Source organism: Pseudophryne corroboree, chromosome 8 (genome assembly GCF_028390025.1).
Source record: "Pseudophryne corroboree isolate aPseCor3 chromosome 8, aPseCor3.hap2, whole genome shotgun sequence".
Classification (NCBI taxonomy): domain Eukaryota; kingdom Metazoa; phylum Chordata; class Amphibia; order Anura; family Myobatrachidae; genus Pseudophryne; species Pseudophryne corroboree.
Window position 1 is genome coordinate 386248635 of NC_086451.1, and position 16666 is coordinate 386265300.

A 16666-nucleotide genomic window follows, 5' to 3' on the forward strand; every position below is an offset into this window, starting at 1 on the left:
CAAATATTTAATAGTTTCACAATTACACATTTTTACTTTAAAACTCTATTCTTACCTATGTGCCTCATAGTCCTCAGGTTTGTAGTGACCTCGTGATGCCACTCGTATGATCAAATGGACGTAGCAATGTGTCTTATGCTGCTGATAAGTGCATCAAGCATAACACTGAGGACTCTCATACCCCTTTCACATCGCAACAATAACCCGGTATCGACCTGGCATTTTGCTGGGTCGACATGGGTCAGTTTGCGATGTGAAAGGGCCCCATGAGAATTCCCGGGTCGCCTGACCCGGTAATTCAACCTGGGTAATAAGGGTTATTCCCGGGTCGAATACCGGGTCAGTGGCAGTGTAGACCCGGGACCCGTTTACTACATTGGGAGAAGCGGTGCGGGATGAGCTCATCTCCCAGCACCGCCTCCACCCCCAGTTCCGCCCCCCACCGCTATGGCAACCAACCCGGCATATTGCCAAGTCGGAAAGCCAGCGCAGAGTCTCCAATGCCGGATCCCACCCGGGAAGGACCCGTTTCCAATTCCCGGGTGGGGTTCTGAAAGGGGTATTAGAGGTAGCTGTGGCTTCAGGACATGTTTGGCCAGTGAGCTAGGTGACAGTCTTTCATAAATGTTTTGGAAACCTGGAGCAGTTCTTTTGTTTCCTTTGCCCGTTAGGACCTTTGTTCAGTCTCTCCTCTTGCAGACAGCTTACATGCACACCTAAGGTATAGGACTTTGCACTCACTTTTCCTACCTCTAATATGGTGCCCATAATTGGGCACTGTGGAACCCTTGTGGTGCCACATAAATAAAGGATAATAATAATAATAGCAATCCAAGGCATGTTCAGATTTATGCATCACTGACAGGGAGTAATATAAGCCAGTTGTGTTTTCAAACATTTTACCTTCAAATCATAGAATTCCCAGTCAGAGAGTCTGAGATCTACCATAGCAGTACATATGTTACAACTCTCTGGAATTTGTGGTCTGTTTTGAATTGGGAAATTTGGAAAGTTGACAGCTTGTATGCTTCGCTCAAATCAGTGGATGAGACAGCTGCACTGACTTAGCAGGCTCAAACGCCGCAATACCTCCCCGCTACACAGGTGCAAAATGACTTCATGCACAATCGGAAGGTACGGTCAAGTTTCATTCAGCCAAGTGCAGTTTATAGCCAAAGATAAAAAAAAAAAAAAAAAAAAGTGTACTTGACAAAATGTCTTGAGTACAACGTATCCATATAGGGAGATAAAGGCTATCCACAGCCTCCGATTTACACTAATCTAGTAGAAAGTAGCCAGAATCAAGATTTATGCAAATCAATACAGAACATCATATCATATGAACAGGCTACACATCATATAAAAGGTTCTAATATTATAACAATGTGTCCTTGAGATATGATAGCACTCACGTTAGACATTTTAGAAATATGTAGCCAGTTTAAAATGATCACCTCAATTTTATAAAATTTACAGGTTTAATTTTTGACATTTTCACAATTTCGGATCAGGTGGGTACAACGGTTAACTGGTCTATAGCAGTGCTGGGCAACAGGTGGCCCTCCAGGACTTCACCAATGGTTGCCCAGCTCCTTCCTGCCCTGCATTTATTTAACCTGAAAGCTCCATTGGATTATTATTTTTATTTTTAAACAAATAAGATATTGAATCTGAAACATTTTTTCACATATACTACGAAGTCAATTCATCTACCCCGAATTGTAAGTCGTTATTTTTTTTTTCTCCTTAATAAATTTATATTGAAGCACACAAAAAAGTATAGGTATTACACAAAATATATGCAGCAATAATGCCGCAGTAATAAAATATGAAGAATGGAAATTCAAGAACCCAGGCGGGAATGCAGAAGACTTTAGCAAGGCTTTTGACACAAATTTTAGTCTACATTTCTCATATTTAATGGGGCAGATGTATTAAGCCTGGAGAAGTAATAAAGCAGTGATAAGTGGAATGTGATAATGTACCAGCCAATCAGCTCCTAACTGTCAAATTACATATTGGAGCTGATTGGCTGGTGCGTTATCACCTTGCACTTATCACTGCTTTATCACTTCTTCAGGCTTAGTACATTGATTATTAGCACAGAGGGATAACAGCTGAATAACAGATAGGTAGAAGTAAGCTCACACTGGGCTGAATGAAGCGATTCTGACTGTTGTATTTCAAAATGGGATGTAAAGGATATACTATATCCTCATGGGACAGCCATGGAGGTGTGTGTGCGTGCGTGCGTGTGGATATAGATAGATAAATGGGTCATCAAGGTGCTCTGAGTTACCCTTTTCCACTAGCTCAAAAAACACGGGTAAATGCACCGAGGTGCGCATTTACCCATGTTTTTTGCAAGTGGAAAAGGGTCCCCCCCGCAAAAACCCGGATCAAGTGACCCGTGAATCCTACCCGGGTAAATACCTGGGTAGGACACGGGAATGATCCGGGTAGGGTTGTAGTGTAAACGGGAGCAGGGTCGATGAGACACGGCTCCCGTTTACACTGTATGGAAGGGCGGCGCTGGGAGATCATGTGATCTCCCAGTGCCGCCCCTACGCGTCACCAGAGCGTCACCAACCCGGCAATATGCCGGGATGGTGACTGCTGATGGGAAAGGGGGCTGAGCATGGGCCGCAGCCGGGTAGCACCCGTGTCAGGCTCCCGGCTGCGACCCGTGCTCATAGATGGAAAAGGGGTATAAGATAAAGCAAAGGATGTCTAAGATGATTGCAGCATGTCTTCAAAGCGGGTTCAGTACGATCTGCCGGCGGCCGGCCTCCCGGCGACCAGCATACCGGCGCCGGGAGGCCGGCCGCCGGCTTACCGACAGTGTGGCGAGCGCAAATGAGCCCCTTGCGGGCTCGCTACGCGCGCCACACTATTTTATTCTCCATCCAGGGGGGTCGTGGACCCCCACGAGGGAGAATAAGTGTCGGTATGCCAGCTGTCGGGCTCCCGGCGCCGGTATGCTGGTCGCCGGGAGCCCGACCGCCGGCATACTGAAGACCACCCCTTCAAAGCTATTAGTAAAGACATACTGCCAACATGACACCAGCATTGTTACAATGTAAGCTATTTCATTGGGAAATAGAGGAGGTCACTGCTCGGTAAAAAGGGCTACTTCTATGTTTAATTTGATACTATAATTCCAAAAGTATTTAATGACCGAGGAAATCAGTTACATACTATAATGTGTAACATGTCCAGATCATTTGCTGCAATTATGTAAGTTTTGATTTTTGCTGCTTTGTTTTTGATTAATCAAGGCACATCCTAGTTGCCGACTTTCTGTCTGCCCCGTCCCAGAGGGTGCAGCTAGGTCGTCGCAGCGTAAGGCGGGTCTGAGAAGTGTTACAAAACATAGGGGGGCGGGGTGGGGGTGTGACATGCTGTAGGAGGTGCTTACAGAGGCCATCATAGCCACCCCCCGCTATACACTGACGAGATTACAGGTATGATGATGCAATTCAGCTTACATCACGCCATCAGCTGCACAGACTACCCACTTCACTTGGTAAGTGGGTGGCATGTGCAGCTGCCACCGGGAGACTTGCTCATTTTTCCAGGTGGTCAGGAGCGCCATCTTATTTTCAGGAGCCTCACGGCCGTTCCGAGGGAATTAGGCAAGCGTGATGCACATGGATTGCCTTTTTCCCCCCCTATGTAGCGGGATAGATTATATAAATCTTGTCAGCACTTTCCAGAAAAAAATAAAATAAAATGTAGGAACTCATACACAGGCTGCTCAGGCTGCCTGACAAAAGTGCTGATAGCTGAATCACTGTCCAATTTTCTTAGACAAATGAAAAGATAGGATCACTTTGGAACAATTGATTCCGCCATTTTGAATATAGTTTAAGCATACAACATGGCTGCCTCCGCTGTATTTATGTGACAGAAGCACTTTACAGACGTGATTAATAGGGCTATTTCAGATGAGAGGTGGATGGGTTTTCTACATTATATCAGCGTTTCTGTATCTGCATTCTATATAGTATATTCATAAGTCAGCACATAGCAGAAATAATGGGTCTCTCTCTATACAGAGGGGAGGGGCGACTGTGTGGATACAAAATACCCATGCTTGCCCTGGGCTGCTGAGATGGTGCAGCGTTCAGCAGGTAAAGAGGGCCCAGTATTCCCACTCAGGTTAGACCTCACCCCCACACGCTTGTCCAATTCCCTAGTACCCGGGCCTGATAGATCTCCCAATGGCTTGGTCTCTATATGTACTACATAAGAAAAAAAATGGGAGTCCAAGTAGCTCAAATAACAAATTACAGATTATATGCAACAAGCAGAAAAAAAGACAAAATAATAAAATAGTGATCTGTAGTCAAATAGGTCACAAAGTATGTAGCTCTTCAATGGCGGCACAAAGACTAATTCCATCCTGTATGCTTTGTACCGTATTTTTCCCGCATTGCAATCACTGACCTTCTTGTCTTCTCGCTTGTAACCGGTCTCTTCTGTCTCACACTCACATAACTTCTTGTCTTCTCTTTTGCACAGAATTTGGTTGTTGTCTTTAGTCTTGAAAGGCTCTCTTTTTCCGTCCATCTGAGACAACACAACACAACACAACACAACACAACACATGGACACCGAGAGGGGTTTAAATTAGGGATTCATAGAATCTAAGGTTGTAGTTATTATTGCCGAGTGACATTTATACTAAAACTGCACAGATTGCTACTTCCTTAAGGGGGGTACACACCTAGAGATGTGTGCTAGGCGATCTATCACAGACCGCTCAGCACACATCTCTCCCCCCATTCAGCGCGATATATGGGGGAGGGGGGGGGGGGGAATGCTCACTTCACACAGGCTCAATCTAGCACCGGCGATAGCGACTATCGCTGTGAAGCATACAGACGAGAGATCCGTGATTAACTTCTAAGCAATCTAGTCAGATTGCTTAGATTTTAAGCACGCATCTCTCCGTGTGTACCCCCCTTTACCCTTACATTTAGCTAGATGGGTGAACTGAAAATGGGATTTTCATTTTAATTGTCTAAAGCCAATAACAGAAATAGATATATTGGTCTATGGGCCCAATTCAGCATGGATTGCAAAAGCAAACTCTTTCTCTAATGGGCACTGCATGTGGGGCAAATGTAACATGTGCAGAGAGTTATATTTGGGTAGGTTATTTTGTTTCTGTGCAGGGTAAATACTGGCTGGTTTATTTTTACACTGCAATTTAGATTTCAGTTTGAACACACCCCACCCAAATCTAACACTCTCTGCACTTTATATCTGCCTCCCCTGCAGTGCACATGGTTTTGCCCATTAGAGAAAGATTTTGCTTTTGCGATCCATGCTGAATTAGGCCCTATGTACTTAGCCTTGGAAAGGTGAATAAAGTGGACGGAAATAAAGTAACAGCATGTAACATGGCAGCTAGGAGCTGATTAGTTGATACTTTATCTCTCTAAGCTTAGTACATAGACCCCATAGTGTAACACTGATATCTACTGTACATTAGATATATAATGAAGAGAGGTCTTCCAGAATAGACAAGGTGTTCCATACCACGGGCGAGATGCAGGAAGCTAAAAATAGGATTTTAATTACCTACCGGTAAATCCTTTTCTCGCAGTCCGTAGAGGATACTGGGATTCCATTTAGTACCATGGGGTATAGACGGGTTCACTAGGAGCCATGGGCACTTTAAGAATATGATAGTGTGGGCTTGCTCCTCCCTCTATGCTCCTCCTTCCAGACTCAGTCTAGGAAACTGTCCCGAGGAGACGGACATACTTTGAGAGAAGGATAGATAAAGATAGTGATGAGATTCCGAACCAGCACACACAAAACAGAGGCAAGCTATGCTAACCTACCTTTAAAACAGGAACAGCAACAGCTGAACCAACAATACTTAACCAAGTAACAGTGCAGGAAGAACGAAGCACCGGGCGGGCGCCCAATATCCTCTACGGACTACGAGAAAAAGGACTTACCGGTAAGTAATTAAAATCCTATATTCTCTCACATCCTAGAGGATATTGGGGTTCCATTTAGTACCATGGGGATGTACCAAAGCTCCCAAACTGTGTGGGAGAGTGCAGAGGTTCCTGCAGAACTGATTGGCCTCTGAGGACCTTCAGTTTGGTCAAAGTATTGAACTTGTAGAACTTAGCAAACATGATCGAACCAGACCAAGCAGCGCTCGGCAGAGCTGTAAAGTCGAGACATCCCGGCCAGCCGCCCAGGAATAACCCACCGACCTAGTAGAGTGGGCCTGTACAGATTTTGGAACCGGCAAACCTGCCGTGGAATAAGCATGCTGGATAGTCAGACTGATCCAGCGTGCAATTGTCTGCTTTGAAGCAGGACACCCAATTTATTGGGATCATATAGAACGAACAGCTAGTCAGATTTCCTGTGACGAGCTGTCCTCTTTACGTATACCTTCAAAGCCCTCACAACATCCAAAGACCTTGAAGTAGTGGAAGTGTCGGTGATAACGGGAACCACATTAGGCTGGTATATGTGAAACGCAGACACCACTTTCAAAAGAAATTGCTGACGAGTTCAGCTCTGTCCTCATGGAAAATTAAATAGGGGCTCTTGTGAGACAAAGCCCCCAGCTCCGACACATGTCCTGCTGAAGCCAAGGCCAACAGTGTGACGGTCTTCCACGTAAGATATTTTATGTACACCTCCTGTAATGCTTCAAACCAGTCCGATTGGAGGAACTGCAGCACCAAATTAAGATCCCAAGGTGCCGTGGGAGGTACAAAGGGAGGTTATATACGCAGAACACCTTTCAAAAATGTCTGGACCTCAGGGAGAGAAGCCAATTGTTTCTGAAAGAAAATGGACAAGGACGAAATCTGGACTTTTATGGAGCCCAGACATAGGCCCACATCCACACCTGCCTGCAGAAAAAGCAGGAAACGTCCCAGGTGAAATTCCACCGCAGAATAAATTCTGCTCGCGCACCAAGAGACATATTTCTTCCAAATACGGTGGTAATGTTTAGACGTTACCCCCTTCCTGGCTTGTATCATAGTCAGGATAACTTGGTTAGTGATCCCTCTTCTGGCTAGAATCAGCCGTCAAACATAGCTGCGGTAAGTCCTGATAAATGAACGGGCCCTGTTGTAGAAGATCCTTGCCATGAGGTAGAGGCCACAGATCTTCGAGGAGCATCTCCAGAAGGTCCGCGTACCAAGACCTTCTTAGCCAGTCCGGCGCAATGAGTATTTCTTGAACCTTTTCCCTTTTTATTCTTTTGAGAATTCTTGGGATCAGTGGAGGAAACATGTACACGATCTGATAGACTCATGGAGTCATCACGGCATCCACCACCACTGCCTGTGGGTCTCTCGACCTGGAACAATACCGCTTGAGCTTCTTGTTGAGACGAGAGGCCATCATGTCGATCTGTGAATATCCCCATCGATGTGTCAAGCACCTGAACGCTTCCGGGTGAAGGCCCCACTCCCCCGGGTGCAGGTCGTGTCTGCTTCTCAGTTGTTTACTCCTGGAATTAAGACCGCTGACAATGCCACAGCGTTTTTTCTGCCCAGAAGAGAATTCTTGACACCTCTGACATTGCTGCTCTGCTTTTCGTTCCGCCCTGTCGGTTTATGTACGCCAGTGCTGTTACATTGTACGACTGGACTTGAATGGCCCGATCCTGAAGATAAGAGGCCTGCAGAAGGGCATTGTATATGGCCCAGAGTTCCAGAATGTTGATTGGAAGGACAATTTCCTGACTTGACCATCTTCCTTGAAACTGCACCCCCTGGGTGACTGCTCCCCAACCTCTGAGGCTTGCGTCCATGGTTAACAGGATTCATTCCTGAATTCCGAACCGCCAACCCTTGACGAGGTCTGTCGCCAAAAGCCAGGAACTTCCTTCTATGGTGGCTACAGACGAATCCTCTGGTGCATGTGAAGATTCGATCCGGACCATTTGTCCAACAGATCGAGCTGGAAGGGTCTGGTGTGAAACCTTCCGTATTGAAGCGTCTCGTAAGAGGTCACCATTTTCCGCAGAAGGCGAATGCATCGATGCACCGATATCCGGGTTGGCTTCAGGACATCCCGAACCATCGACTGGATTACCAATGCCTTTTCCAATGGAAGGAACACTTTCTGCGACTCCATGTCCAGTATCATTCCCAGGAATGGGAGCCTCTGTGTTGGCTGTAGGTAAGATTTCGGAAGGTTCAGAATCCACCCGTGATCTTGAAGAAGTTTGGTTGAGAGACCAATGCAGTCCAGCAACCTCTCCCTGGACGGCGCCTTTATCAGAATATCGCTGAGGTATGGAATAATGTTCACTCCCTGTTTGTAGAGTAGAAACATCATCTCTGCTATCACTTTGGTGAGCACCCTCAGTGCCGTGGAGAGACCAAATGGCAGGGCCTGGAACCAGTAGTGACAGTCCTGTAGTGCAAACCGTAGAAAAGCCTGATGAGGCGGCCAGATCGGAATATGATATTCAGAGACACATGGAAATTCCCTTCCTCCAGACCTGAGATCACCGCTCTCAGAGACTCCATCTTGAACTTGAACACTCTTAAGAACGGGTTCAAAGACTTGAGGTTCAGAATTGGTCGTACCGGACCGTCCGGTTTCGGTACTACAAACAAGTTGGAATAGTACCCCTTGTTGTGTAGATGCGGTGGAACTGGAACAATGACTTGAGTCTGTACCAGTTTTTGGATGGCCTGCTGTAAAGTTATACTTGCCTCTTGTGAAGATGGTAAGCCTGATTTGAAAAATCTGTGAGGTGGAGCTCTTGGAACTCCAGTCTGTAGCCCTGGGAAATAAGATCTATTAACCAGGGATCCTGGCACGAACTTGACCAGATGTGACTGAAGAATTGTAGTCTGGCTCCCACCTAGCAGACCTCCAGGCCTCGCGGTCCACAGTCATGCTGAAGGCTTTGAGAAAGCAGAGCCTGAACTCTGTTCCTGAACACCTGCAGTTGCTGGTTTGCGTGGTTTACCTCTTGCGCCTCTGGAGGCCGTAGAAGCACCCCTGGATTTTCCCTTAAACTTGGCTGTCCGACAGGACTGTAAATTTGAAGCTGAATAAGCTTTCCTGGCTGGGGGAGCTGCGGAAGGAAGATACATAGACTTACCCACAGTAGCTTTGGAGATCCATTTGTCTAGTTCGTCTCCAAACAAGGCCTCTCCTGTGAATGTTAGGCCTTCCACGCCTTTGCTGGAGTCCGCATCAGCAGTCCACTGGCGTAGCCACAAGCCCCTGCGTGCTGACACTGCCATAGCAGTGGTGCGCGCATTAAGCAAACCAATCTCTTTTATGGCTTCCACCATAAAGTTCGCAGAGTCCTGTATATACTGCAGGAGTAAAACATACCCCCTAGACAAGGAATCTCACCCCTCAATTAGGTTACCTGACCATTTAGCAAAGGCTTTAGTGATCTACGCACATGCAATAGTGGGTCTTTGGGCCACCACAGCAGCTGTGTACAATGATTTGCGTGTATTCTCAATTTTACGATCAGCCATATCTTTTAGGGAGGCTGCACCAGGAACAGGCAATACAATTTTACGTGACAGCCTAGAGACTGATGCGTCCACTATCGGTGGATTTTCCCATTTTTTTCTATCCTCCAAAGGAAAGGATGAGAGCAACCTTTTAGGGATTTGAAATTTCTTATCAGGATTAACCCACGGTTCTTCAAACAGGGTATTCAATTCAAATGACAAAAGTTGTACAAGACATGCACTTGCTATAACTAATCAGACTGTATTATACATGGGACTGAGTTGAGGTTTCAGGGAGGAACAGGAGGATAACAAAACAAACATGTCCGCTTATCCTTGAATAAAGACTAACTTCTGTTATGGAATCTAATGCATTCTGTAAAAGAAAGATCATTAGCAGACCCTTGTTCCATTACACAGTTGCCTACCCTCCCGCATTCTGCAGGTGACTGCCTGAAACAGTAGCAATCTCCCTGACTCCCTGAATAGACCAGCAATCTCCCTGATTACACATTATCACCATTATGCAGCTGTTACATTACTGGGGGAAACAAAGAGATACATACATTCAAATGGACTCATCAGTACCATTTCCCTGCATTGGTTATAAGGCACAATGATCCCTGTCGCTACATGCATTTGAAAGAAGGTTTCTTGTGGCCAGGGCCGTAACTAGGTGTGGGCGGATGGTGCATTGCATACAGCACATTTGTGTTGTGGGCACACCATCAACATCCTCCCCGTTTGGCCGCCGCAAGCAGCAATGCTGAGCACTACATAATATCATAGCAGCGTCGTGCTCAGCTCCTTCTCTGCTGGACGCAGCGCTGCTGATATACAGTACTTACAGGCAGCAGCAGCGACCCCCTCCCTTGACTCCAGCAGCGCGCTGAACACAGTCACACAGAGCCAGGACGCGCCTCCGGCTCCTCCTGGTGGGGAGCAGTGCAGAGGATGGTAGAGCTTTAAATAGCGGGCCATAGCAGCCCCATACCACGTTACCCGCATGGAGACATCCCCCACCGCTACCATGTTCGCCTGCACTCCGAAGAAGAGCAGCTCAGACCGTCGATGGGTGAGTGCTCTGAAGCAAGTCCTGAGGGGAGGGGGAGTTTAGTGGTGGCGGTTGCTGGGTGGGGGGTGGGGTGTTTACAGCGGCAGCCAGACCTGGGAGGAGGGGATACTTGCGGTGGCAGGTCGGGATATTGTAGCTGGCCAGGGAGTAACTGTCTTCACTCACTCTGTGCGTCTCTCACATGCCTGGGGTGCTGATGGGGGGGGGGGGTCACAGGCAAGTATAATTCTTTCACTTTCTCTCTCGGACTCTGCCTGACATAATGTGCAAAAAATGGGGACTCTGCCTGACATAATGTGCAAAAAATGGGGACTCTGCCTGACAATGTGCAAAAAATGGGGACTCTGCCTGACAATGTGCAAAAAATGGGGACTCTGCCTGACAATGTGCAAAAAATGGGGACTCTGCCTGACAATGTGCAAAAAATGGGGACTCTGCCTGACAATGTGCAAAAAATGGGGACTCTGCCTGACAATGTGCAAAAAATGGGGACTCTGCCTGACAATGTGCAAAAAATGGGGACTCTGCCTGACATAATGTGCAAAAAATGGGGACTCTGCCTGACATAATGTGCAAAAAATGGGGACTCTGCCTGACATAATGTGCAAAAAATGGGGACTCTGCCTGACATAATGTGTAAAAGGGGTACTCTGCCTGCCTAGTGTGTAAAAGGGGTACTCTGCCTGTAGCCAGGGTCAGACTGGCCCACAGGGGTACCAGGGAAACCACCGGTAGGCCCCACTGCCAGAGGGCCCACTCCTTCCTCTAGGGATCAGCTTCCAGACTGTGCACTTTTACTATACATGGTAGATATGTTGCATTATACTACACTGAACTATTGTGTATTTCAAGCCTCGGTGGAGGCTGGCCACACCCCTAAGTATGGCCCCCTATAACTGCATTCCCCAGTGGGCCCTTCATGCCCCAGTCCGACACTGCCTGTAGCACGGTGTAAAAGGGGGACTCTGCCTGTAGCACTGTGTAAAAGGGAGCTCTGCCTGCCATAATGTGTAAAATGTATATGTATATGACATAATGTATATGACATAATGTGTATGTGGCTACTCCCCTTCCCCATGAAGCCACACACCCATATTTTTGGTGTGCGGGGGCGTTGATGCGGTTTCTTGCACACAGCGCTAAAAATGTCTAGTTACGGCACTGCTTGTGGCCACTTACATTATATGGAACCTCTGGTAAAACACAATACACAAACAAATCCTGAAAAATATCAGTGTATTTTCTTCAATAAGTAAATCTTACTAACTTTGGGGCTCCTTTACATTTGGATGTAAGTTATTTTTATGACACGCCTCTCAGATGTAGCAGTACACGTCTGCGCTGATAGGTGTTACTTTCACAATCTCCCTGAAATGCTTTTTTGAAAGTAGGCAAGTATGTTCCATACACTGCTGCAAAACATAAACAAGTGGAAAAAGCCCACTCCTCAAAAAAAGTCCATAGGTCAGTCCCGAGTCTGCCTACAGCCATAATGAGGATAGGTTATGTAGAAGACTAATGTGCATCATGGATGCAATCTACATTAATAAACACGTCTTTACAGCAAATAATGACTTCAAATGTCAGGCCAGTTTGGTGCCAGAGGAATGACATGGTCCCCAAACAGAGGGAGTAATTCAAGTCTCATCGCCAGGGCCGTCTTTTCGTATGGGCTCAATGGGCTCTTGCCGAAGGGCTCCAGGAGTGTAAGGACCCTAGGCTGATAGCTGAGCATCCCCTCTTTCCAGGGGTTCCAGATTTTTGAAAATGGGCCCTGGGGAACCAGAGATATCCGACTTCAAAGCAGTGGTCCCCATCCAAGCCTGTTAATTGCTCTTCCCAGCCAGATCTCTCAGGTTCTGTCTAACTTAGAGTGTTTCTGATGGTATACTGCAAAAGTTGGGGCTCTCCTCTTTCAGTGGACACAGGCAGCTTGTCTCTGCTATGCCCAGAACCAGAGATATCAGCCATCAAGCAGGTGGTCCCTGCTCCAGATCCACACACCTGGAATGCAGTTTTATATTTTTATTGGTGGATTGCTCTGGCTCCTGAACTCTGATTCCCAAGTCCCCAGTACCTCCTCTATAGTTTTTTTTTTTTTTTATTCCATTCAAAGCTACGAAATAAATTTCCAGGAATTTGAGATATCTGCAGTCCAGCAAGCTGCCCTCCCACCAGAAAATGATAAATATTAAGCCCACTCCACTAGCCACCCCTACCATACGTATATTAAACACCCCCTAGCACCCTGCAAGTCATGTACCAGGGCCCCTTCATTCAGCCCAATGTCCCATTTTACTGTTTAGTGTTCTCCCTCCCGCCCCATCTGTGTAGTAAAGGAGTAATTAGCAGAAATTACTGCTCCTGGTCTTACATGCTGAGCGGAAGATAGAACACCCTCTACCGCCCGCGGGACATCAAAGCTGTCGCTGATAGCACCCCCCTCCACCCCTACCGCTGGAGGATGGGTAGAGGGCCCAGTGCATTGCTGTGCCCAGGGGCCTACACTACTGTTAAGACGGCCCTGCTCATCGCAGCATCAAATTTGTTAGCAGTTGGGCAAAACCATGTGCACTTCAGGGGGGGGGGGGGGGTAGAGAGGCAGATATAACATTTGCAGAGAGCGTTAGATTTGGGTGGGTTATATGGTTACTGTGCAGAGTAAATACTGGCTGCTTTATTTTTACACTGCAATTTAGATTTCAGTGTGAACACCCCCCACCCAAATCTAACTCTCTCTGCAAATGTAATGTATGCCCCATCTGCAGTGCACATGGTATTGCCCAACTGCTAACAAATTTACTGCTGCGATCAGATGTGAATTACCCCCTAAGCCTGGTATACCCTTTGGATAAAGAGAAGGGTATGGTCTGCAAAAACATGAGTCATGTGAAGTCAAATGGGAGGGGGGAAAAAAAAAAAAAAAAAAAGGAGATCTTCTCCATTTGAGGTCCAAACAGTACATCTTCACAGAGACAGGCATATCAAGAACCCCACTGACCGCAGTTACAGCCATCAAGTATGCAGGACAAGATGACAATGGGAGAAGTTTTAACTCAGGGTACTTAAGTCTAAAAACACACAATATTCCTCATTTAACATCGCTGTTAGCTGGATAATGCCAGCAAGGTGTCAGACGTCCTGCAGATCAGCAATGCCTGGGCTTATAAACCTATTTTGTAGATTATCCACCAAACTAAAGGGCCCTACACATTCGGCTGCCCGGCGGCCGATACGGCAGACGGGCGACCCGGTGATGGGGCAGTGAATTTTCTTCACTCCCTCAGTCACCCGTCTCCATAGCACTGCATGCATATATGGACGAGATTGTCCATATTGGCTTGCATGAATTAGCGACCCGGCACCAACGATGAACGAGCGCGGGGCCGCGCATCGTTCATCCCCCACGCTCGATCATCGTTGGTGCCTACACACTGAAAGATATGAACGAGTTCTCGTTCATATCGTTCAGTTATATTGCCTAATGTGTAGGGCCTATAAGACTAACAAATACTAACCAGGCAGCCAAATCCTACTGCATGCAGGTATGTACTGTATATTACACGATGGGAGTAATGGTCTGCAGCACATCAGATGGGAGGATGCAACCACAAAATTCATCAAATGATGTTGTATGTATGTACACACTACATAATAGCTGTGCAGAGTGGTCACAGGTGCCACGAAAAATTGCGTAGTGTGTACCCTGCATAAATTTGCTAATACACTGGGAATTATCACAAATGCTCTGGATTGTGTCTAATTATGTGTTTTAGTGGCTCTCTTAATAAATACACAGGTGTTCGATTATTTGAAAGAAAAACCATGCCTGAAGATATATCAATCAATTGATATAAAGACCCCAAGACTATACGTATGTCACTGAGGTAAAATACATATTTTCTATTAGCCTTGATCTAACGCTCATCTCTGATCTGATTATCAGTGACACATGTAGCCTACAAACAATTAGCCTAAAAGCCACAGATAGGGGCAATCAACAAAGCACCTTTTATAATATTACATTACAAAAAAGAAAGAAAGTAAAAAACATTTTACATAAAGCCATATATTTCTATAATTCAGGTACGAGAACTTCAAAAGTTAACCATACCACTGTATAATAATTTCCTAAACAACGTTACTATTGCTATACATGCGATGTAACTAGTGATATCACACAGTACAGAAAATGTATCTTTCTATGCTGTGGTCATATGAAAGCATTGCTTAAGAAAGTTAGGGGCAGATGTATTAAGCCAGGATAGCCAAAACACATTAGCAATATTAATAACACACACACAAAGCATCTTCCTGTAGCCACCCTCTCTTACCTGTGCTGTGAGGAGTGACTGAGTTGGCTGCCAATGCAGGGGATTCTGGGTAATTTTTTAGCACTGTCCAGGGTGAAACGTGGAATGGATTACACAGTAAGGTTACCTGCCTGAACCACGAAAATGCATTTTTGTAAGGTCAACCATTTAAATTAAAACAGGTTGCATAGCTACATTGCAAAGATGTGTACACATGGGTGTTGCCACATATTATTTTGGATTTTTATTGTATGCATTGAAGAAAAAAAAAAATGGCCTATGAAGAAGAAGTATGGATGTCCATCCTTGGAAATGCTTCTTATGTTTGACAGAGAAAGCTGCCAGCCTTACTGATAGAGCTTCCATGTCATTAGAATGAGCTGCCAGCCTAGAGGGGAATCAGCCTTTTTCATAATTCCATTCCAGGTTACCAGAGGGCAGATATTCCCAAACTCAGTCCTCAAACCACCCTAACAGTTAAGGTTTTATGAAAGCCATGCTTGTGCACAGGTGACTTAATTAGTACTTCAGTCTATTGCAGAGGTTCTCAAACTCGGTCCTCAGGAGCCCACACAGTGCATGTTTTGCAGGTAACCCAGCAGGTGCACAGGTGTATTAATTACTCACTGACACATTTTAAAAGGTCCACAGGTGGAGCTAATTATTTCACTTGCGATTCTGTGAGGAGACCTGCAAAACATGCACTGTGTGGGACCCCGAGGACCGAGTTTGAGAACCTCTGGTCTATTGTATTTACTCATCTGTGCTCAAGCATGGATATCCTTAAAACATGGACTGTTAGGGTGCCTTGAGGACCGAGTTTGGGAACCTATGCCAGAAGGAAATATCTTCAGGTCTAGCGCAGAGTCACAGAAAAAGTCCAGGTTAAGTCCAAAACCATTCCAGATGTTTGCTGAATATCCTGTTCCATTCCAATTGCTCCAGGTGTTTGTAGTTACTCCTGCTGCTACATTACAGCCTATAATAGAGAGCCACTGGCAATCAATTCATGCCTTTGATCCATGTTTCAAGAGCCCTCCAGGCATACTTGCCTGCCTGACCCTCTCCATGAGGGAGAAAATGCTCTGTTCCGGGACTTTCCTGGTAATGTATGATTGCCATCACCTGTGGTGAAACACCTTTCTTATCAATTAACTAGCTCACCAATCATACATTACCAAGAGAGTCCAGGAACAGAGCATTTTCTCCCTCATGGAGAGGGTCAGGTAGGCAAGTATGCCTCCAGGTCTCCATAAATGGTCAGCATGGCAAGTAACCGGCTATATTCTGGATAGCACGTTGCTTTGAGCCATTGGCGCAGGGCCGGCTCCAGGCATACTAGCACCCTGAGCGAGAAAATGTAAAAGCGCCCCCCAACCCCTATGCGTGCGCCGAAGGCGCGCGCGCTTCGGGAAAAGTGGGCGTGGCCTACTGGGAAAGTGGGTGTGGCCTCGTAACTTCATATTATTAAACTATAAATAAATATATTTTTTCACACCCCCTCTATGCACACAATTAGCAGCCTTATGCAGAACAGCCACAGTAGTGTTCCTTACACACAATGCCTCCAGTGTAGTGCCAGCTACACATGACATGCCCCGCAGCAGTGCCAGCAACACATGACATGCCCCGCAGCAGTGCCAGCTACACATGACATGCCCCGCAGCAGTGCCAGCTACACACAATAGACCCCCAGCAGTGCCAGCTACACATGATAGTGTTCACGTTTTAGGGCAGGGTGCTGATCACAAGGAGGGCACATTTTTAAGTAAGGAGGGCAAAATGATGTACAT

The 16666-nt window shown here is 46.2% G+C and overlaps 1 protein-coding gene across 1 annotated transcript in view; it reads right to left on the reverse strand.

Moving 5' to 3' along the window:
* CCNP (cyclin P) overlaps nucleotides 1-15307 on the reverse strand; it is a 50036-nt gene extending 34729 nt beyond the window's left edge. Inside the window, exons 1-2 of the mRNA XM_063935696.1 lie at nucleotides 14895-15307; nucleotides 4450-4572 (exon numbers count right to left, since the gene is read on the reverse strand). Coding sequence (XP_063791766.1) covers nucleotides 4450-4572 — 123 coding nt within the window. The 5' untranslated portion in view covers nucleotides 14895-15307. The remainder of the gene's footprint in view (nucleotides 1-4449; nucleotides 4573-14894) is intronic.
* Between the last annotated feature and the right edge of the window lie 1359 nt (nucleotides 15308-16666).